The sequence below is a fragment of the Microcebus murinus genome, chromosome 20 (assembly GCF_040939455.1).
Source record: "Microcebus murinus isolate Inina chromosome 20, M.murinus_Inina_mat1.0, whole genome shotgun sequence".
NCBI lineage: Eukaryota > Metazoa > Chordata > Mammalia > Primates > Cheirogaleidae > Microcebus > Microcebus murinus.
The window spans coordinates 34,915,304-34,938,536 of record NC_134123.1 but is presented as its reverse complement, the minus strand read 5'-3'; the positions used below and the strand labels follow the sequence as shown (position 1 = coordinate 34,938,536).

Sequence of the window (23,233 nt, the reverse complement as noted above, 5' to 3'; positions counted from 1 at the left end):
GACTCCAGCCACCCCCTTCCCCCTCCTCAGTCCCCCCTTGTCCCGATGCTCTGTCCCCGTGGACTCGCCCCTCCCCCAGACCAGTGTCCACAGGCCCGTGGAGTTCTGACCACGGCCCTGGTCCTCATCCCGTGTCCCTCAGTAGCCTCTGTGGCAGGGGCTCAGGACGCTCGGTGGGCCCTTCTCCCCCAGGGAGGGAGCTGACCACTGTCTACCCTGGCGGCCACGCCTCAGCCCCGGCCTCACGCCTGCTTCCCCCCCAATCCTGGCTGCCTCGGGCTGCTTCAAACTCAGAAAGGTCACTTTTCTTCCAGTTGTGCAACCCAGCGGTGGCCATCGGACAGAAAGAGGGGTTTTATTTTTGAGACAGAGTCTCTGTTGCCCGGGCTAGAGTGAGTGCCGTGGCATCAGCCTAGCTCACAGCAACCTCACACTCCTGGGCTCAAGTGATCCTCCTGCCTCAGCCTCCCGAGTAGCTGGGACTACAAACATGCGCCACCATGCCTGGCTAATTTTTTCTATATATTTTTAGTTGGCCAATTAATTTCTTTCTGTTTTAGTAGAGACAGGGGTCTCACTCTTGCTCAGGCTGGAGTTTCGAACTCCTGACCTTGAGCCATCCTCCCGCCTCGGCCTCTCAGAGTGCTAGGATGACAGGCATGAGCCACCGTGCCCGGCCCAGACAGAGGTATTAAACTAGACCGGGGTCTTACTTTTCCACCTCCAAACCCTGGGGTAAGGTCCCTGCACATCCTGGGACCCCCAAAGTGGCCCCCATGTGGGCCTCAGCCTCGCCATGGGGTCCCCCGAGCGCTTGCCCCCAGCTGCTGCCTCTGCCACTGCATGTCCCCGCTTGGTGAGGCCCCATCTGTCCCTGGAGTGGCGGCTGCCCAGACAGGACAGTGCCCGGCACTGCTGGGCTCAACAGGTGGTATGGGGGTACCCGTGGGATGAGCGGGCCCGGTTCCCAGGCCCCCCCCCCCGCCCCCCGAGGCTCAGACAGCCGCTGGTGACGGGCTCCCCACCACAGCGGGGCTTTGTCTCCCTGGGACACGTGGCCACAGCTGGAGCCACCTTGGCTGCCACAGCTGGGAGGTGGGGGTGCTACCGGCATCTAGCTGGCCCGGGGCCGGAACACCACTCGACGCCCCGCAGGCACAGGGCGGCCCCGCTGTGGGATCTCCCAGCCCCGGGCATCGGTGATGCTGGGCCGGGGGCCTGCTCTGCTCCGAGCCTGGGCCGCCCCGCTTCCCACCGTCCGGCCGAGGCACTGGCCTTCCGGTTTGGCAGGAGAGCTGGGCAGAGGCAGGTCCGTGCCTGAAGCCTGCCCACCACCTTTCCCCACGGTGGGACCCGGGCTCGGGACCCCCCGTCCCCCACACCGAGGACCCGTCTGGTCTGCCCCGGTCTCCGCAGAACTGACGCCCTGCGGTCACTCGGGGCAACCGCGTGGACCTCCCTTCCCTGCCTCTCCTCTCGGTGTTCCCTGCCCCACCAGCCCCTCAGCTTGGTGGCCGCCCCACCAGCCCGGCAGGGGCGGGCCTGTGCTGTGGGTCACTAGCCTGCGGGCAGCACCGCAGCCCTGTGCCGGGGGCGGGGACTCCCGGGGACATGGTGGCACACTCACTGTTGACGACGGCCGTGGCGAGGATGGAGGCCATCCCGGCCTGCTGGGGCAGGAGCTGGATGTCGCTGTGCGCGGGGGCGGGGGCGGGGCACGCGGGCTCTGCCGGCTCCTGCTTCACGGGGTGGCTGGGGGCGCCGCCGGGCTCGGCCGTGAGGAGCACACTCAGGAGCACGCCCGCGGGCACCGGCTTGGTGACCCTGCACCAGAGGGCGTCATCTGCGGGGACACAGGCACGCGTGACGCTAGGACCGTGATGCCCTTTGACCCTCCTGCCCTGTGGCCCCCCCCCCATCTTAAAGACAAGGGTCTTAGGGCCTGCGTGGAAGTGGGGTGAAGGCCACGGCCAGGACGTGGCCGCACCCCACACCGGGTCCACAGCTGTGGCTGGCCGGCTGCCGTTTTGCCGCCCCGGGGGGCCAGGCTGGTGGTCCCCGGCAGGGGCTCAGGCCTGACCGGTCCCTCGGCCTCCAGCCCTGCGCTCGCCCCGGTGGGAGGGCCCCCCTGAGCACATTTGCCAGGGAGCGCCACGTGCAGGGCAGGTGGCAACCGGGGGGCGGGGGGGAGACCGTGGGCAGCCACTCGGGCCACAGGGCGAGACCGCCGGCAGGGGGGTGAGTCGGCTGCGGCTCCCGCGGCGGCCTGCAGGGGGCAGCCTCGGCCAGCAGAGCGCGGGCTGAGCGCGGCGTCTGGCTCCTGGCGCCGCGGTCGCTGTGCGTCCCTGGGAGTGGGGAGCCGCCACCACCTACCACGGGCACAGCGGCCGCCGCCCTGCACGCAGGAGGGGACCCCGCTGGCAGGTGGACGCTGGCCACGCCCAGAGGGCCTTTGGGGCGCCCCAGGGGCAGCGTGGCCGCAACCGCGTCGGCCCTGCAAGGACCCCGTCCTTTCTGAGCGCTTGCCCGGAGGCCTGGGCAGGGAGGGTGGTGCGCACCGGCCACGTCCCGGCCGCTCCTCGAGGCCTCTCCTCGTGGCTCCCTCTGGGTCCTTCAGTGGGGTGTGGGACCCGGGGTGCCCTCTGTCCACAAGCACTCAGGGTGAGGCCCTGGCCCAGGTCCCTCGGAACCCCACTCTGCACACCACCACCCCGAGCAGCAGGGGGGCCGTTCACAGGGATGGCCCCTGCCCCCGCCCCCAGCGGCCTGTGGCTCTGAGGAGCCTGCGTCCTGTCCGCCTGGACGTGTGGCGGGGCCACTCCCTGGCCGAGGTCCAGGACACCCTGGCGGAGCGAGCCCTGTGGCGGGTAGCGACTGATCACAGCCGCTGGCACTCGGCCCTCCCGGGGACCCCCTTGCACCGATGGCCCATGCTGGCGTCCACGTGCTCCCTCCGGCCTGAGCCTCCTCGTCTGTAGGGAGGGGGCCCCAGCCCTGACCCTGAGTCCCACGGGCTGGGAAGGCTGCGCCTCAGTCTCCCCGGGGTCAGCATCTCGGGTGGTGGGGGGTGGGACTGGGGCGTCCCCAAGGCCGAGGGGGCTGCTGGACAGGGCAGAAGCTCTTGTGCCTCAACCCCATTTTCCAGGCAGACAGACAGAGGCTCGGGGAGGCGAGGGACTTGACCAAGGCCCCACAGAGGGTGAGTGACACCGGCGGGCTTGAGCGCCGTCCTCCCGGGGTTCCTGCACCAGCCGGGCCTCGGGGCCCTGCCGCTGGCCCTGTGTTCTCCAGAGACCCCGAGAGCAGGCTGGGCCAGGCCAGGAGGAGGTGCAGCAGGGGCCCCGGCGTCTGCCTCGGTTGCAGCTCTGTCCCCCAGAGAGGGCCAGGTCCGGCCCCCGGCCCCCGACGGGCGGTGGCTGTGACGGCCCAGACCCTGCTGTCCTCCCCCCTCCCCGACAAGCGACAAGCGGGCTGGTTTCCTTTAAGGGAAGAGGAGCCGGGGCCCCCACCTTCCGGAAGGCCGCGGCAGGGGCGGCGCCGCGAGATACCGACCCTTCCTGTAGATCTCCGCGTTGGCTTCGGCCGGGGTCAGGGCCCGGGGCAGCGTGCTCAGCCAGCAGGCCTGGTCCGCCAGCAGCAGGGTCAGGGCTGGGCTCTGGGGGCAGAACACGGGCGTCAGGCGTGCGGCGGGGGGCTTCCGCGCACGTGGGGCGCCCACGAGACCGGCGCCGCCGCCTGCCTCGGGGCGTGGGGGGGGAGGGCAGCTGCCCTCACGCTGTGGGAGGCGGGGGCCCTCCCTGGCTGGGCGCTGCGTTCTTTTGGAACCAGGCCCAGAGAGGTCAAGCGGCCTGGCCAAGGTCACACAGCTGGTGAGTGGCGGGCGGAGGCTGACTTCACACCCGGGTCCCTGTCCTCTCCCCCTGCCCACCTGCTCGGCCCGGGGGCCACGGTCCTCCGTGCGTGGGCCTGTCCACACGGCCCGAAGCCTCCAAGATGAGCTCGGTGGGCCGGGGCCAACCCGCACCCACCTAGACACGGAATTCCATGTCCCCCCAGGCCTGGTGTCCTCCCTAAGGCTGGCCCGGCTCCCGCCCCCTTGCCGTGGGCCGCAGGGAACGGCGGCGTTGTGTTGGGTCAACTCCTAGCCCCCCAGCCTCATGGCCACCCTGGAGAGCAGGGAGTGCCTTCTGCTCCATCGCACAGGCGGGGAAACCGAGGCACGGGGTGGGAAGAGAGAGCTGGTGCCAGCACCGCCTGAGGCCGTGCCGGGCTGTCCCTCTGTGGCTCAGGCTGAGAGCCTGGAAGGGAAGACACTCGGGCCAGGCGGCCCCGCCCCCGCCCCCCAGGCCCTGGCCCCCAGCCCGGCAGCAGAGGAAGCGCACGTGACCCCTGTCCCGAGGCAGCCTGGTGCCCGGAGAGGGCTTGGGTGGGGCAGGCGCTGGGCCAGACGTGGAGGGCACAAGGCAGAATCCCGGCCCGAGAGGGTGGGGGTGGCTGTCGCCGCCCCACCAGCCTCAGCCCCCTCCTAAGCCCCAGCACCCACGTGGGGCTCTGCGCCTGCCGCCCGCGTGGTGGCCCCAAACTGCACGCATGGGTGCCGTGGCGAGAAGCATGCACACGTCCACGCTTGGGGATTTTTCTGCAAACCCGCTCACTTTTTATGCTGTACAGATACATCCTTGTAATGAGGGATGCCGCACGTCACAACCTGGGACCGCAAGACCGGTGTCCCCTGCTGCCACCTGGGAATGCTGCTCCCAGGGGACAGTTTTGTGCACCCTTGTTGTGAGCAGGCGGTCCGCTGGCCGCTGCCGGAGTGCAGGGTGTCCCCAGTGGGGTTCTGGGCCACCCCTGCTAGGCCTGAGCCCCTCAGCTCTCTTGGGCTTTGCTGGCATGCGTGGGGACCACATGGAATGCAGGGCTGGGCCCCGTCCAGGCCTGGCCTCCCCGCTGTGGACCTGCGGCGGCCACTGCGGACCCCACACACGCAGACCTGGGGGCCGGCGAGATAAGGCCTTCGGGCCGGGGACGCCTGGCAGCAACTCCCGGCAAGGTCGGGGCGGCCTGGCCTAGCCAGCGGGGCAGCAGGCTTCTGCGTCACCTGCCTGCAGGTGGCTCAGTCACAGAACAGGCGAGCCAAGACAAGCCAGCCGGTGGGCCGGGGACCGTCCCAGCACGACGTCCCTGCCAGTCCCAGGTTTCTCATCTGAGATCGGGCGCTGCCGCCGTCTCCCCGAGTGCTCTGGGCCTGTCCCCGACCTGCCAGCTCCCACCTCCGTGACCGTCCTTCCCAGGGCCTCCGGAAGTCAGTCGTGACCTGTGTGACGCCCACCTGGCACGGCGCCCGCACGTGCCCCGCCACCGGCTCCGCCACCCCTGCTCTCCTCTCCCTCTGGCCTGGCAGGACGGGGTGGGGGGAGCCGGGCCTGGCCCGGGGCAGCAAGTGACACCCAATGTCACTTTTGGGTGGCATCCCCCCAAAGCGTCTGCTTCGGGCAGGCCGGTGTTGGGCGGGCACCCCACTTTTTCCAGGCGCCACGGGGACTCTCAGTGGGGCAGGGGCAGGGCCCCCCGCTGGCTCGGACGGGGTGTCTGCTGGTCACGTCACGGCTGGGGGAGGGCGGGGGCCGGCGCCTCCCGAGTCCCTGCTGAGGCCGAGCTGGGCGGGCGGCTCTTGGCGGCGGTGGCGGCCCGGGCCTCCCTCCCCCCTCGGCCTTCCCGCGTCTCTAATGAATATTAATGAGCGGAGGAGGTGAAAAAAATTAATCTGCCTGATCCTGCGATGGGTGCCGCGGTAACGATATGAAATCTAATTATTCGTCCCAATATTTCTAAACCCTCAAACTGAGACTGACAGCCTCCCGGTCGGTTTCACGCTTATCACCCGCCGCGGCAGCGTGTTCGCAGCATGATAAAAACACGCACAACTTTGCTGACGCTGCACTGCCCCCGACTTTCCTGGGGAGGCTCCGGCTGGAGAGAAGGCGCCATGTTCCCGGCCGGCCTGGTGACCCGCTGCCAGCAGCACCCCGACATTTCTGGGGCGCCTCCGTGGCGCCTTCCCTGGGCGCGGGGTGCCAGCCGTCCGGGTCCCACGGGGGGCGGGGCGGGGGCCCCATCCCCCACCCACGAGGGACGCAGGTCAGGGGCACAGGGCTGGGAGGCCGACCACACGGGGCCTTCCCAACCTAACACGCTCCCGTCACGCTCAGACAACCCCGAGAGGGGGCCTGTCACCCCCAGGTCTGCGAGACTCCCCGACAGCCTGCCCTTGGCCCCTTGGGACGAGGGGACCACCCACGGCTCCCCGGGGAGAGGCTCGAGCAGCCCCCAGCCCGGAGGTGGCCGTGTGACCCGCCAGCCCCGAGCCAGGTGGCTGGACCCCCAAGTCAGCCATGGCCACCTGCCTGCCCGCCCGCCCCTGGGGCCGCTGCCGGCGCCCAGACCAAGGACGTGGGGTCAGGGAGCAGATGTCAGTTTCTGCTTCCCGTGCGGAGCGGCTGGCACGGCGTGGGCTGCCCGGTTGTTTTCTTTTCTTTCTTTGTCTCGTCTTCTTTCGCCTTTTCCAAGCAGCCTGGCACAGAAGCCCCCTCCCCGGGCCCAGGCAGGCTCCCCGGCCCTCGTCTGGGCAGCGGGTGCTGGGCAGGGTGACCCTCCTTCCCGTCCCGCTCGGCCCTCCTGCCGGCACCCGGGACGTCCCCGCCTGCGCCCCAGGTTTGTCGCCCGGCTGGTCAGGCGTGTCCAGGGCCTGCCTTGCTCACGGACCCTCGGGTTGCCCCGTGCCCCCTGGCGGCCCCGCGACACCGGGCGGCCACCGTGGGTTCTCCCGGCGCCTGTGAGAACGCTCCTTGTCCTCCTGGCAAAGGGTAGTGCACACGATAACCATCAGCATTGCGCCTGCACCGCGTCCGCCGCGGAGGCTCATCGGAGGCCGTTCCCAACCGGCGTGCGTCTCCTGGAGCCCTGGGAGGGGCGGGGCGGGGCGGGAGGGGCCCTCCGACAGCCCTGCAGGAGCTCGGCAGGGGGCCCGGCGCCCCCCAAGTCACTGCAGGGCAGAGGGACTGGGGTAGGTTTGCAGGGCTGGGGCTGGCGCTACGGCGGCCGGCGTGGCTCCCATGGGCGGCCGGCCCCTCCCGAGCCTCCTCACCCCCCGCCCACCTTCAGTGGAGGCCACGGCTGGGCCTCAGTGCCTCTGCCTCCCCCAGACGCTGTGGGGAGCCATTTCACAGGCGGGGACACTGAGGCCCGCAGGGCTGGCTGCGTGGGCAGGACTAGAACCCCCAGGTCTGTGGGACCCCCGCTGCCCCGTTGTCTGTTCGCTCTGTCGTTCATCCCGCAGGCAGAGCCAGGTCTCCCGGGGTGGACGCCGGGGCAGGGAGGCCGGCAAGAGACACCAGGTGACGCCCGGCCTAAGTGTTGGTTTTTGAGACGAGATCCTCCTGGGTTCAAGAGCCCCGAACCCAATGACCCAGGTCCTCAGAAAGGAAGAGGAGAGGCCGGGCACGGCGGCTCACGCCTGTCATCCTAGCACTCTGGGAGGCCAAGGCAGGAGGATCGCCCAAGGTCAGGAGTTCGAGACCAGCCTGAGCAAGAGCGAGGCCCTGTCTCTACTAAAAATAGAAAGAAATTAATTGGCCAACTAAAAATATATAGAAAAAATTAGCCAGGCATGGTGGCACATGCCTGTAGTCCCAGTTACTCGGGAGGCTGAGGCAGGAGGATTGTGTGAGCTCAGGAGATTGAGGTTGCTGTGAGCTAGGCTGACGCCACGGCACTCACTCTAGCCTGGGCAACACAGTGAGACTCTGTCTCAAAAAAAAAAGGAAGGAAGAGGAGATAGAGGGGAGGCCCCGCGGCAACAGAGACAGGCTGCGGTGACCTGTCCACAAGCCAAGGACATGCTGGGCCACCAGAAGCTGGGAGTGAGGCCTGGAGCAGACCCCAAGCAGGAGTGGCTCTGCTGACACCTGGCCACTCGTGTCCATCCATCAGCTCACTTATCCATCCATCCATCCATCTATCCATCCACTCACCTATCCATCCACTCACCCATCCATCCATCCATCCATCCATCCATCCATCCATCCATCCATCCACCATCCATCCATTCATCCATCCATCCACTCACCTATCCATCCATCCACCCACCCACCCGTCCATCCATCCATCTATCCATCCACTCACCTATCCATCCACTCACCCATCCATCCATCCATCCATCCATCCATCCATCCATCCATCCATCCACTCACCTATCCATCCATCCATCCATCCATCTATCCATCCACTCACCTATCCATCCACTCACCCATCCATCCATCCATCCATCCATCCATTCATCCATCCATCCACTCACCTATCCATCCATCCACCCACCCACCCGTCCATCCATCCATCTATCCATCCACTCACCTATCCATCCACTCACCCATCCATCCATCCATCCATCCATCCATCCATCCATCCACTCACCTATCCATCCATCCATCCATCCATCCATCCATCCATCCATCCATCCATCATCCATCCATCCACTCACCTATCCATCCATCCACCCACCTACCCGTCCATCCATCCATCTGCTCACCTATCCATCTACCTATCCATCCATCCACTCACCTATCCATCCATCCACTCACTTATCTATCCACCCATCTATCCATCTGCTCACTCATCCACCTATCCATCCATCCACTCACCTATCCATCCATCCACTCACCTATCCATTCATTCATCCATCCATCCATCCGCTCACCCATCAATTCATCTATCTGCTCACCTATCCATCCACTCACTTATCTATCCACCTATCTATCCATCTGCTCACTCATCCATCCATCCACTCACCTATCCATCGATCCATCGATTCATCCATCCATCCATCCATCCATCCATCCACTCACCTATCCATCCATCCACCCATCCATCTACTCACTTATCCACCCATCTATCCATCTGCTTACTCATCCACCTATCCATCCATCCATCCACTCACATACCTATCCATTCATCCGCCCATCCATCCATCCACCCACCCACCCACCCATCCATCTATCCACCCACCATCACTTATCTATCCAGCCATCCATCCACTCACTTATCTATCTATCCATCCATCCATCCATCCACTCACCCATCTATCCACCCACCATCACTTATCTATCCAGCCATCCATCCACTCACTTATCTATCTATCCATCCATCCATCCATCCACTCACCCATCTACCCATCCACCATCACGAGCATTTCTTCCGTATCTGACTTTAAATTTTGGAGCTGGCTGTGCCCCTGAGGATTCTCTGCTTCGACCCCTGACCGGGCAGTGCTGGAAACCACTGCCGGCTCGGGGAAGGGACGTGACCCCGGTCACACAGCATCGGTGCCAGAGCCAACACTCTGACTCCCGGCCAGGGCTCTGTGCACTCAGTTTCCTTCCTGGGCACTCGTCCCAGCGTCCCGTGCGCAGGGATTGTGGGAGAAGCCCCCTGTCCCTCCGTCACCCCTCTCCGCGAGCAACCCGCAGGCCTGAGACCGGCGGGGAAGGGTCACGGCGTCTGATCCGCCCCTCTCCCTTCCCTGTCTCCAAAGAGAGAAGACAAACTGCCCGGCAGGCGGCCGACAGGGCAATCTGGAGCAGGGGCGACGTCTTCCCCCGGGAAGGAGAGCTGGGACCCGTCAGCCCGGGACGATAAGGGCCCGCCGAAACGTTAGCAAAAATATTTAGACAATGAACGGAGTATCGGGAAGGCGTCCGTATCTTTGAGGAATCAATCATCTTGCACGGTGTGTCTGTCTGGACACTCGGCGCCGCAGCGGAGATAGCGCCTCCCCGGGCAGATAAGGGTTAATCGAGCTTTAATTCTGCGGGAGATAAGCCCGGGGGGAGTGGGGGCTCCTTCCTCCGGCTGCTGCTGCTGCTGCTGCTGCACGGGTCTCCCTGCGTGAGTGACACCCAAGGAGGACAAAACTCCCAGCAGGGAGGCAGCTGGGGGGGAGGGTGGGATGAGAGGTGGCAGGTGGGGACAGGCTGGGCTCCGGGGCTGATGCCACCCTGTCACCGAGGGCCCTGCGGGGTCTCTGGCGGTGGGCAGAGGTGAGTCCCGACTCTCCCTCTGCTACTGAATCCCGAGGACGTGGGCAAGTCGCTAAGCCCCAGCCTTGCCTGTCGCCTGTGAAATGGGGCTGGTGGCGGGGCCGGGAGAGGATGAGGGGCCGCACACGAGGACAGGCGTGTGGGGCGTGCCTGGAACACGCACCCGGGTCCGAGATGGGGCCGACGTCCCCCCGGGAAGGCGCGGAGGAGAGAGGCGCCGAACACACTGAGAGCCAGCCCCATCTCGGCTCCCGGGCACCCTTCTCTCTGCTCCTGGGCACGACGTAAAGTTTTCTTGACCCTTTGAGAGTTGAAAGCTGAGAGCCACGGAGCTCCCAGCCCACCCATCCATTTCTTCTTCCAACCATTAAATGCCTGACAGCATCCCTACGTCTCGGCATCCCAGAAGAGTCAACTGCTGCATGCACGCCTCCAGTGACGGGGAGCTCACTTCCCGGGGAGCCAGCTCTAAACACCACGGCTTCCTTCCCACGGTGGAGCTGAAACCTGGCTCCTTCCTTGGAGCCCAGATCAACCACCCTTGAGCTTCCACTGTGATCCCTCCGGCCGCCTGCCTGAGGCCACGGGGCAAGGTGGTCATGGTGCTGCAGGCTGCAGGTACTGCCGCACCCACCGAGGCAGCCCAGGGGCAAACTCACTCCTGGACGGTCCAGCATCACGGGTGCAGCCGCCTGGCGGGCAGGCATGCCGCCAGCTTCCCTGCCCACAGACCGGCGCCCGGCGCCAACACCTCCTCCCAGGGAGGTTGTGGGGTCTGCAGGCCCTGCCTGAAGGAGCTTCAGGGCGCCCCGTGTCTTGCCCGGGGTCCCAAAGGCTGAGGAGGTGGAGGCTCGGAGCGGGCAGGGCCTGGGCAGGGGTGCACAGTGGGGAGATGGCACACGCACAGGCAGGGGACCCCAGCATCGGGGCCCATGCAAGGGGGGACGGGCTGACCATGCAGGCAACCGCCCCCAGTCCTGGGACCAGCGCCGGCCGCTCTCGGCGGGACCCTCGGCTGGGCTGCTCGTCAGAACCCAGCAGGCCTCCAGCATCTGGCCTGGGCACTGAGTTTCTGATTTGGCGCGACCCTTGACCCAGATTTGGTGGCGCACGGCGGGTGGAGGGGCCTGTGGGCAGGTCCCAGGGTCTGCAGCGGTGGCCCTGCCTGCTTTACCGGCAGCCCTGCGGGCTCTGCTGAGCCTGCGCCCCGGCACCCGCGTTCCCCAGGCTGAGAGTCAGGGGCTCCGGCTGTCAGCTCCGAGCTGGTCAGAGCTGCCGGGGCGGCACCCAGCCTCCCGGTGCAGGGCAAGCCTGGCCCGCACGGCCCCGCCCTGCCTCTGAGGACATGGGGCAGGCCGGCTTGGGTCCCCAGGACCAAGAGCCCCAGCACCACGTGGCACCAGCCAGCCAGTGCGTATCCTGGATCAAGCCGTACCTGAACACCACCTCCAAGGGGCCAAGCCATGGCTGCAGCTGCACGCCAGGATCATCTAAGCCTGGGCTTGAGGGGACCAACCCAGGGTGCCATCAGCCTCCCGGGGCTCAGAGGCGCCTCCCAGGCATCTTCCCACACAAGCCCCCTAATTCCTGCCACACTGGGGGCCCATGCTCACCTACTAGTTATGTTTAAAAGGAACCTCTGTAACCCTCCCGCCCCGCCCCCGCGAGAGGAAACCAGGACGATCTGCCGGAGACGGACGGTGGCCTCAGCAGCAAACCCAGGGCAGACACGGGGGCCTCGTCCCAGCAGGAAGGGAGCTGCCTGTGCAGGCTCTGCCCGGGGCAGGGGCTCCGTCACCGAGAGATCAGCGAGTGTGGCGAGGCCACGAGCACCTTGGGCACCGGTGCCCCGTCCCCCGTCAAAGACCCACGTGGACGGGAACAGGCTGACTCTCCCCTGTTGCAGCCCCCCGAGGGCTGGGACACCCGGCCCCGGCACAGGCCTCTCCCCTGTCCCCCAGCACCACTGGGTCCTGCTCAAAGAACACCTCCTCCAGGAAGCCCTCCCGGGTTCCCACAGGCCCCACCTCCTCCAGGGCGCCCTGGGCCCGGGCAGTGAGCCTCTCCCCGGCCTCGGGGTCCCGTCTCAGGCCCACGTCCCCTGCAGTCCCCAAGCAAAGGGGCCGGGGGCGGGGCTCCTTACCGGTTCTGCCTGCCGGGGGGACGAGGCTCCGGTCTGCACGTTCCCGGCGAAGGGGCCCCAGGACAGGCCGGCGGCGAGGCTGCGCCGGGCCCGCACGCGCCTCTGCCCGTCCTGCAGCACCGGCTCCAGCTCGTCTGCGGAGAGACAGGCAGGCATGAGGCGCGCCCGGCCGGGGGTCCGCCGCCCCCTCCCGCAGGGGGTCTCCCAGGGCAGGGCGGGCGTCCCGGGCCGAGGCTGGCGGGAAACCCCCGCTCGTGGCCATTCCCCGGGGCCTTGGGGCTGGGCAGGTCCACGTGACCTCGTGTCCTGGGCTGACCGGTGGCCCCCAAAGGCTCGTCCCCCTGCAGCTGTGACCGCGGCCTCACTCGGAGGCAGGGGCTTTGCAGGTGTAGGAGGGTTACGGCCGCCCCGGAGCAACTGGGGGCGGGGCAGAGCTCCCAGGAGGCGTCCTCATGACCCCCACGGACAGGCCACGGAGAAGGGGGGCGCAGAGGCCCGGGGGGTGCAGCCACGAGGGCCAATGTGGCCTCAGGACAGGGAGGACAGACACCCCAGCCCCGCGTGAGCTCATCCGCCAGGCGGCCCAGGACACCCATGCCCGCCGCCAATCCCGCCTTGAGCCTCGGCCTCCCAGGGGACGGCGGGGAAGATGGCAGCCACCCCCTCGGTGGGGGTCCCTCCCCGGCCACACACACCCTCTGCCGGGAAGGCCGGGCCACCCTGCGCCTCTCCTGCCGCCTGGGCTGGGGGCCCACGGAGGCCTCACGTGGCCCGGCCCGGCCCTGGCCGCAGCGCGGTGGCGGCCCCACTTCCTGGAGCCCCGATTGGGCCGGCTGTGGCCTTAATGGGCCGATGATCAGATAACGGCCGCCTAATGGCGCAGATAACATGTAAATGCCCCGGAGGCCCCGTAAAGCGTCTTAACTGGGTCTTTGTCTCCCCAGGCAGATAAGGTGGCAGAGGCCCAGGCAGGCTGGCCCGCGCGGAGCCGCCCCTGCGTCAGCCCCGGAGAGCCGGGCCAGGAGGTGGCAGCCGCAGGCGGGCTCCGGCCCTCAGGCTGCCCGCAGGGGCCACGTTCTCGCCAGCCCACCCAGGATGACGCCAGCTGGGCCAAGGCCCAGGGCTCTGCCACCCGCCATCCCGCTCCCCCGCAGGGCTTGGCACGGAGAGGGCGGGACCCAGCCCGGGGACAGGGACGGGTGGCCCTGAGGGGACACCGAGTCACCTGTTCCCGTCACGTTCCCCCCCCACACACACACAGACAACACCAAGGCCCCTCAAGGCCACGCAGCTGGCAGTGGGTGCTGGGGGGACATGACCCCAGCACCTGGCTCCAGAGGTGACCCCAATCACTGTGACCGTGGCAGGGTCCCCGTCCCTCCTGGCCTGGGTGCACCTGTGTCTCTGCCCCGCCGGGTGCTCAGGGCTGGGCGTGGGGAGGGCAGAGGCTGTCCCCAGGGGGGGCTGGCTGGGCATGGAGGCCATCTGTCTGCCCAGCGTCGGGTCCTGACACCCCCCGCCAACCATGCCTGCACAGACCCCACCCCACTGGGGGCGCTGCGGCCAAGGGTGGGCGCCCAGAACCCCCCGGACGGGCCTCTTCTCCGCCTGGGGCCGTGTGGCCGGGGCAGGGCTCAGAGAGGACCCACCCGGGGCACCCTGAGGGCACAGCTGGCCCACGGGTGCCCACGATGGCCTCCGAGGAGCGTCCACACCTGTCCCTCTGGTCACTCCCGTGGTCACTCCCAGCCCCCTCTGCCTGCGGCCCTGGGCTCTCGCTTGCCCCCAGCCCCCGGGGGAAGGGGAAGCGGGCAGGGCCAGCGCCCGCCCACCGCCCGCGCTGCGCCCACAGGCAAACGGCCCTGCTCCCTAATCGGAGCCCCGGCGAGGCCTCGAGCCCCCAGATAAGCGCGCGGCTGGCGTCTCCCACGGCTATCACGCGCTGCCAGAGAGGCCTGGCCCCGATACGGGCAGCCGCTCCGCACTCCCGGGGCCGGGGCAGGCGGGGAGCCCGCCCAGGGGCCTCCAGGGAGCCCAGCGGGCTGAGGGATGTAGGGCTGGGACCCGGCAACGGTCGCCATGACAACCCACCGCCCTGGTCCAGGGTTCGGGTCAGCGTGGCTGAGGTTGGGTGCGTGAAAGAGCGCCTCCTGTGGGCCGCGCAGGTGCGAAACTGAGGCGCAGGTGATCACCCCGGCTCACCCAGTGCCCGTGTGCAGTGCGTGACCCGGGCAACTGTCCACGGTGGCCGGGTGACACCCAGCACCCCTCTGCCCAGTGCAGCTCCTGTTCCTGCCCCGCCCCGCACGGCCCACACAGGGGCCGGCACGGCTAAAGCCCAGCGGCACCTCACGGGGACCCTCTCCCAGCCAGAGAGACCCTGCCCCCGAGAAGGGAGTCGGGGAGGCCGCCTGTGCCTGGCAGACTCGCTCAGGGCCGAGGATGGACGGAGGCCAGAAGGCAGGACAGGCCTCTAGAATGGCCACAGGACCCAGGCGGTGGTGGCCGTGGACAGCATCAGCTCCCAGCCACGCTGACGGGAGCCTGGGCCCCAGGGCGGCCGAGCAGCACCCAGGGTGGAACCAGACCCGGGACTCTCGGCTCGGTGCTCACCCGGTCACTCCCTGGGGGCACCTGGGGCTGGAGAGGGAGGCCCAGGCTCTGCGCTGGGGGCTCCTGGGAAACAGGCTGTGGCCAGACACCCCTACGGGCACAGGTGGCTTCCGTGGTGGGCCGTCCAGGGTGGGCTTCCAGGAGGAGGTGTCCTTCCCTGGCAGCCTCCTGGGACCAACCTCTCCGCCTCCTTCCCTGCTCTGGAGCCGCTGGGCGAGCCCAGCACAGAGAGGCCGCTGCCCGGCCGAGTGCCCTGGCCGGAGGATGGGTACAACACCTTCGGTCCCCAAGAGCCACAATCCTGGGAGGATCCCGGCTCCCGTGACTGAGCCGTAGCCAGGCGCGGCCTGGCCCTTGGGGACCCGCCCCCAGCCTCGCAGACGGGGCCCGAGGCTCAGAGAGGTTAAGCAACCGGCTCTACGACACAGAGCAGGCAGGTGGGGTTTCAACTGGAGCCCCGCCCGGGTTCCAGCCAGAACCTCAGCATCCTTTCCTGGGAGGGCCGGTCTGTCCCATGGCTGACTCTCCCTGCCCTGGCCTCAGTTTCCCCTTCTGCACACTGGCCTCCTCTGAGGAGCTACAGGCCCCGCACAGCACCGGGACAACCCATCTGCTCAGACAACAACCCACACACGGTGCTTCCAGTACACGCTCACGGTCCTGGGGTTCAGTTTCACCCCCAAACACCGGCAAGGAACCAATCGAAAAACTCCTGTGCGGGGCTGACGCCTCGGGCAGTGCCCCTGGGGCGAGAGCGTGGGGAGGAGGCAGAAAGGGGACAGGGCTGAGGGCCGTTGGCTGCAGAGCGCCCGGGCGAGGGGTCGCCGGGCTGACCCGCCAGCGTGGCCAGCCCTGCCCTGCCTGCCCACTGGGGGTCGTGCGGGTGCTGTCTGCGAGCCTCAGCTTACCCGTCTGTACGAGGGGTGCTGGCACGCCGGGCTGTGGCCATGCGGTCTGGGGCACGTGTCCACCTGCGTGGCCACCGCCGTTCTCCCTCTCGGCTGCCCAGGCGGGCTGGGGAGCCGCGCCAGGTGGGCGTCCCAAGGTTTGGGGCCCGGCCCAGGCTGACCTGGAGCTGGGGGCTCCCCAGACGAGGCCTCTGCCCCTGCCCTGGGGTCCCCTCCGCACGGACACGGCTGGCGTGGCTCCGTCCCCACTCCCTGACGTGGGTGGCAGCAAGCCTGCGAGTGAGGGTGCGTCCAGGGGGCCACACGGCAGGGACTGCCACCTCTGAGCTCCCCTCTGTTACAGGGTCCAGGCTCCAACCTGGGCCACCCGCCCCAGCCCCCCCTGCTCAGCCCCCCCCCACCCCCGGCCTTGGCCCCCCAACCTGAGCAGCGGCCCTGGGAGGCCGGCTCTGACTCGGGGGACAGGAGAGGGGTGCTCCTCTGAGTTCGCAGGGATGTCAGTGAGCTCGGGGGCTCCGCCCTGCACCCCTGCACCGGCCTGCCTCGCCTTAGGGGGCCAGGCTCCGTCTGTGCTAATGGCCGGTGGCCGCCTGAGCCCACGGCCCGGCACCCCAGCTGCCGCCCCGGAAGGTGGGCTGTGCGGCCGGCGCCCACGGGGGCCGCGCCAGCTCCCGCCTATCTAATCGGCCATCGCCCTGCCCGGCCGCCCCGTGGCTCCCGCAGGCCAGCTGGGCCCCGCTCCGCTGGGAGCGGCCCTATCTCAGGGATCACGCTGTTTGCCTTTGATAAAAGTCGCAGAAAAGGAAAGAAAAGGGAGTGGGGGAGGGGGAAGCCCCAGGCTGGCAGGTTCTGGAAGCTTCTGTGGGCGTGGGCAGGGAGCGGGAGGCCGCGCACGGGCCGTGGGCGCCCGGGAACATGTGCTCCCAACACGTCCCGCACAGACACGGAAGCCCCGGCCAGGCAGGCGCGCCGTGGCTCCCCGGTGTCGGCCCGAGGGGTACACGCGAGCTTTTGTGGGTGCCGCTGTGCGCAGACACGTCTGCTCAGCCCCCCGCTCGGGTACGTCCCACGGACCCCCTGCACAGAGGGCGCAGTGACAGGTCCAAGGTCACCGGCTCCAAAGTCCAGCCCCTCTCCTGCCCCCATGTGACCCCTACCTGGGGAAGCCTGAGATCCAGGTGGCAGCTGAGGCCCCAGGACAAACAGTGTGGAAGGGCAGGGGGGGGGTGCCACCGCCATGGGGGGACCTGCCCTCACTGCCTCAGCAACGGACCCCAGCCCTGCCCTTCTGGGACTGAGCAGCCCTGGGGAGGTGGGGGTGGGGTGCTGACTCCTACTAACCCAACTGCTAGGGGATGATGTACAAACCTCTGCCAGCCCCACGGGCTCTAGAACTTGGGTCTTTCTCCTGCCCTGCCGCCTCCCGGCCGAACAGGTCGCTTCCCCCCAAGCCCTCAATTTCCTCTTGTGAAAAATGGGGGCTCACAGCACCTGCCTCAATCGTGGCCAGATGATAGACGAGGTGTAGGACAAGGGCCGGTACACAGTGGGTGCCCAATGTGTGCTTAAAACCAGCACAGCCCGTGGAAGGGCCCTGGGGGATGATCCCCACGACGTTGACTTGCCCCAGCCTCGGGCTCCACATCCACAGAACAGGACACAGCGCCAGCCCCGCCTCCCAGTGGTCACGGGGCTCCCTGACAGCTCAGACACGGTGCCACGGGGGCCACGGCAAGGCAGTGGCCACCAGAGGTCGGGTGGGAAGCCACGCCGCCATGTGGGCACCCCCGGCCCAGCTGCGTCGGGGGGTTTGAGAGCTGCACACAAGAGGCAGGGCCTGGGTTCCGTGGACGCGCCACAGGGCCACGGCGGCACTGAAGGCCACGCCCAGACTGTGGTTTTCAGGGCACAGTCGGGAGCCTGGCGGGTGGGTCAGGCCAGGACACGCTGAGGCCGTGTGAACGCCCGAGGCCTGTGGCCGGGACGGCCTCTGGGGCAGCCGGGAAGGGTTGGTCCCAGGTGGACCCTGTGGCCTCCCAGATCTGGTGTGGGGGGGGCGAGGCTGGGCCTGGGGAGAGACGGAAGCAGGTGCTCACGGCCCTGGGTCCCATCCGCTTCTCGGAGCATCCCTGGCCCACCAGCCCCCTTTCTAGCTCCCTGTTTACGTGGGGGGTGGCAACCCAGGCCCGGAGGAGGGAGTGGGTGCCCACGGTCCCAGGACAGGCTTAGGAAGGTGGTCCCCGTCCTGGGGGGACTGTCCCCCCACTCCGGGGGCTTTGGGGCTATGGCTGGGTCTCGGGGCTCGTCTCCCACCTGCAAAGGAGCCCAGCGGTGCTGCCCTTGGGTCCCCAAATGCCTGTGTGAGCCACTGAGGTCGAGGCCACTGTGGGCAGCCACGTGCCCCGCGGGCCTGTCCCACTGCTGTGGAGGGGCCCCAGGGGCTGCCCCCTCTCCCCCAGACCCCCACACCTGGGAGGCGTCTCCCCTTGGGCTGGTTTCCCAGGGAAGCGGCGAGAACCCCCACCCAGGCTGCTGGCAGTGGCCTGGTGCGTCCTTCAAGCCCCACCGACAGCCATCCTGCCAGGACACCCCCCCTCCCCCGTGACCAGGAGACCCAGAGCCCCAAGGGCCCCCCTTCACCCCAGGTCAGAGGTCATCAAAGGGCTTCAAGCCCCAGAACCGTCCTCCCTCCCTGCGAAGTCCCCCCCGGACCCTGACCACAGGGGCCAGCTGCGGGGGGCCGGGCTGGAGGGGCTCCCCACTTTGGGGCGGGACGCACCTGTCGGGAGCCCCAGGGCCCTGCCAGCTGCTGCACCTGCCACGCTCTCCGCCCCCCAGATGCGGCCCCTGCCGGAAGGCCCGCCCCGGGGGCGTGGCGCCGTCTCCCTGCCAAGCTCTGCCGGCTGCTGGGCAGAGGCGGCGGCGGGCGCAATGTTCCCGGAGCCCAGGGCAGGGGAGCCGGCTCCACGTGGGCCACCCAGAGGCCACCAGTGCCAGGCACGGGGCCACCTCCCGGCCGCCTGTCCCCAGAGCGCTCACCACCTCCTAGACGTCTCCTTGTTGCTAACTCTGTCTCCTGGCTGGACTGCTGGCCCCTGGGGGCCGGGCCACCCACAGCTGTGTCCCCAAGGTCCTTAGCATTGCGGGTGCGAGTGCCATGTTTGGAGGTGGAACGGCCTGGGAGAAAGGGCAGCTGTCCCCGCCACGCGGCCCAGCCTGTGCCGCCTCCTCCCTGCGTCTGTTCTCACCTCCCCGACCTCTGACCTCAGGGAGGGCACAACCACTCAGCTCCACCTCCCCACCAGCCGGGCAGCTCCAAGGCTGCATCCACAGAGAGGCCACAAGGGGCGGTGGGCGTGGAGGGGACCCCCACCCCGCCTGGGCCTGGAGTGCCTGGTGGAGCCGCTGCCCACGGCGGCCTGCGGGGGGCGGGGGGAGCACAGGGAGCCCCACCCCGCCCCGCCCGCCAGCTGCTGCCCGCGAACTTCCCTATCTCGAGGAACATCGCCGGGGATTATTGATTTTTTGACACAGAACAACAGCCCATCTTTATCGGGCTGAACCCTGGCCCCGGCTAATGGCAGCACCAGGGCCACCTGGGAACGGCCGGCCACGAGGGCGGGGCCTGCCCCCTGCCTGGGCCCTGCGGACCCCTCGGCACCTGTGGGCAGGTGGCCTGTCCCGGGAGGGGCGTGGGCAGGGGTGGGACGGGCGGGCAGCGGGGCCACATGCAGGCCCAGGGTTGCCCTCTCCGAGCCGGGTCTGTAGGAGGTCACGATGGGGGCACGTCTCAGACACCACCCCTGCCCCCTCCCGGGGCGGCCATTGTGGCTGGACCAGCAGGAGCCCCAGGGAGCCCGAGGCACCTGCACCCTCCACCAGCCCCGGGCCAGGAAGGGCCCTTCCCTGTCCCCACGCCGACGGTGTCTCCTCTCCCCGGCCACGGGGCCTGACACCCTGCCGGTCGCCCCGAGCTCAGGGACCCAGGACCTCTGCAGGCCTCTCTGCAGCTGCACACCCCGAGTACCCCCCTGTGAAGTGGGGCCAGGGAGCCCCTCAGTTGCTGGGCCCTGGGACGCTGGTCTTGGGGGGCCCTTGCATGCTGGTCTCGGGGGGCCCTGTGGCTGAGAGCAGGACGGGGGTCCCGGCCGAGGCCAGGCTGGGGCAGGACGCGAGATGAACTGTCTGCGTGGGAGGCGTTTTCCTCACCGTATCTGCCTCCCATCGGCCTGGGCGCCTGGCCCCGGCCCTGCGGATGCCCCCAGGGACCCTCCTTCCCGTCCGGCCTCTGCCTGCTGACCACCTCTCGGCCCAGCCTGGCCGGCCCGCCCTGCTGCCCGTGCTGGCGGGTGTGGTGGTGGCCGGGCCCTGCCTGCCCTGCTCACGTGCCCCGGGGGGCCTGTCCCTGCCCTGGAGAAGGGGTGAGTGGGAGGGAGGGTCTGGGCAGAGGCCCTGGGGCAGCCGCCCGCCGTGGGCAGGCCCGTCCCGCCTGGCCCTGTGGGGGCGGCCGTGGGCGCTGGCACAGGTGCCAGTGAGTACGTCGTGGCCCACACAGGCCATGGCAACACCGCCACCACCGGGGCCCCCGCAGGACCCGCAGGGCTGCAAAGCCCTTCCAGGAAAACCAGCCCCCTGGGCACCCGCCGACCCCCACGCAGTATCGCCACCAAGCCCACGACACGGCTCCTTCACGCGGGGAGCCCGAGCTCCCCCACGTCCCCGCCAACTGCTAACACCACGCGTGGTCCTGCCTGGAGCAGGTGTCCGCTTTCACGGCATTGGTGGACTCGGTCACCGACGAGAAGACCGAGTGAGGCTCAGAGAGGACCTGGCCACACGGCGAGGTGTGTGGCCGTGAGTTCACACGGGCCGGGCAGAACCAGGCCCGCGCCAGGCTGCCCCCGCCCCAGACACGGCCCCTCCCTCTGTACCTCTGCTCCGGAAAGCTGGGGCTCCCCACTGCCCCCCGAATGGAACGCCATGTCCGACCGTCCAGCCAGAGTCCGGGCCTCCCCGGGGTCCCGTGCCAGGAGGGGTGCTCCGTCCACCGCCCCACCCGCCCCGCTGAGTGATCCTCCCGCCTCTCCCCTGCTGCAGAGACGGCAAACTTAGAGGCCTATGAGGCCACCAGGGCCGGGGCCCCGGGGAGGCGGTGGCAGACTTGCTGCTCTGTCCTTAGCCCCGGGGCTGCCGCCTGGCCGGCCGCAAGCGCAGAGAGACGCCTCTGTGAGCACCCGAGATGCGTTTGCTTCTTTCAGAACCCGGTTTCCCTCTTATTTTTGCAGACGTTTTGCAGAACAGCAAAAAGAAAAAAAACACACAGACGGCCTTGACCCTCTGCACAGCCGCGCTGAGTCTCCTCGCGGCCCGATGCCCGTCCACGCCAGGGCGATTTTTCGGGGATAAACTTGAAGCCGGCAGCGCTGGGGGGCAGCTCCCGTGGGTGGGCGGGTCCCGGCCCAGGGAGGCCGAGGGTCGAGCCCAAGGCCCTGTGGCAGCTCCAAGGTGGAGCACCTGGGGCCAAGGCCCCCTGGCCGAGGCCCACACCCCGCCGCGGGGCACTGGCTGTGGTGGGGGGGGACAGGGAGGTGGGGGGCCGGGCAGGCGCTGGTCCGCAGGTGCCTTTGTGCCCAGTGCCGGCTGGGCTGGGGGCGAGAGGCCGGGCCCCTCCTGAGACACAATAAGCCCGAGATAGCATCTGGCCCTGTCTCAGGCCCCGCGCAGCCCCTCGGGCAGGATATGATCAGCCCTCGTGCTGATGGCGGGCCTTTGTCCCGTCTCCGGGGACCGATCTTATCGCCGCGTCCATGGCCGCCATAATGGGAACCGTGGTGCGGAAATCAGAAGTTACGCGCAGAGAGAGCAGAGTGATGAGGACACAGCACACAGCCTGTGGCTCGGGGCGGGGGGCCTGCCTCTCAGCATCACATAGTGGAGGGGGTCAGGGGGTCAGGGGTCACTGGGGCTGGGGGTCAGGGGTCACTGGGGCTGGGGGTCAGGGGTCACTGGGGCTGGGGGTCAGGGGTCACTGGGGCTGGTCCCCACCTGTCAGCTCGCCGGGCCACAGTGTCCTCGCTGACCAAGCCCCACTCCCTGGGCCCGAGCGGTGACCCCGTGACAAGCACAGACACGAGAGGTGGTGGAGAAGCCAAGCCACTGTGGGGAGGGGACGGACGGCCTGAGAGAAGCCCCGACCCCGGACCCCGAGGTGCCGCTGGGGCCGGGGGACCCGCGCCGACCCCCCGTGCATGAGAGCCGCGTGCCCTGCCTGCCCGGCCCACCCCGTGAACGAGGCCCCTGGCCCAGCATGGGGCTCGACAGGGCCCGGTCTCCAGAGAGGGGGGACAGCCGGCAGCCAGGCCCGTCCTCGTGCCAGCGGGGCGTGACGGTGACGGCGCCAGTCACAGCCACGGTGCCACGGCCCCTTGCACTCGTGGTGGTGACGGCGTTAACGGCAACCATTGGTGGCAGTGCTGGGACAGTGGTGGTGTCACAGCGGTGCTAGTGACTGTCCCCGTACGAGTGACACACACAGTGCTAGTGCCAGGGACAGCGCTGGTGGCTGTGCCGTGGTGACAGTGACAAGGGCAGCCATGGCGGTGACCACTGGCCAGCGACCCCCCTCACCATTTGTGCGGCGCCAACCCCGTCCTCCCGGCGAGCCTGTGGCCGTTCACGGAGGGGTCGGGCTCCGGGGTGGGTGGACGCCCCAGGCCACAGGGTGAGCCCGGGAGGCCCAGGAGGGAGGCCTCTGGGAGGCAGCGCCGAGGCTCCCGCAGGTGAGGCCCGGGGGCCCGGCTGCTGGCGACGGGAGGGCTGGGCCGGCCAGGCAGGAAGCCGGCGGAGGGCGGAGGAGGAAGCCGGCTCGATTGGCGCCCGTGACCGAGATAGGCCGCCCTGGCCACAGACAGCGGCTCCCGGAAGGTGGTGAGGTCAGCGGCCAGGCCCGGCCCACCCGCCGCCCGGACGGCCGGAGAGCCGGGGCGCCCCTGCTCCTCACAGGGTGTCCGAGGCCTGCCGCCCTCCCCAGTGTCCACACCCCCAGGGGCTGGGGGAGCCCCAGGGGCCGGGCCTGGGAGAGGTGCATGGGGCCTGGGAGGCAGGCCTCGGGCTCGCTGCCCACTCCCCTCCCCCGAGCAGGGGTGAGTGGCTGCCCGGCCTCTCCGGCCAGACGGACACCTGCCACGTCTGAGTGGCGTTCCTGGCGCCTGCGGCTAGTCCGCTTGGTCTGCGCGGAGCTGCCGTCCAGCCTCCCCCGGGTCCCCTGTGTCTGCCGGGGGCCCTAGGGTCCACCCCTCGCATGGCCGGCGGGATCCAGGAAAGCCCCGTCCCATGGTGGACCCGCCCCAGCGCCCCCTGGCACCAGGCTCCGCCCTGGCCCCGCTCCCCGCCGCCCCTCAGCCCCAGACACGGCCCAGCCAGGGCCTTTGCACGCGGCCGGGGAGCTCTCTGCGCAGATGCCCAGAGTCACCGGC

At 68.8% G+C, this 23,233-nt stretch overlaps 1 protein-coding gene across 2 annotated transcripts in view; it reads right to left on the bottom strand.

Moving 5' to 3' along the window:
* Positions 1 to 23,233, bottom strand: part of ZFPM1 (zinc finger protein, FOG family member 1) — a 62,655-nt gene that overhangs the window by 5,036 nt on the left and 34,386 nt on the right. For both annotated transcript variants that reach the window (XM_020282744.2, XM_075995863.1), the window contains 3 exons: positions 12,238 to 12,371; positions 3,553 to 3,655; positions 1,628 to 1,843 (listed from right to left, as the gene is read on the bottom strand). In XM_020282744.2, coding sequence (XP_020138333.2) covers positions 1,628 to 1,843; positions 3,553 to 3,655; positions 12,238 to 12,371 — 453 coding nt within the window. The remainder of the gene's footprint in view (positions 1 to 1,627; positions 1,844 to 3,552; positions 3,656 to 12,237; positions 12,372 to 23,233) is intronic.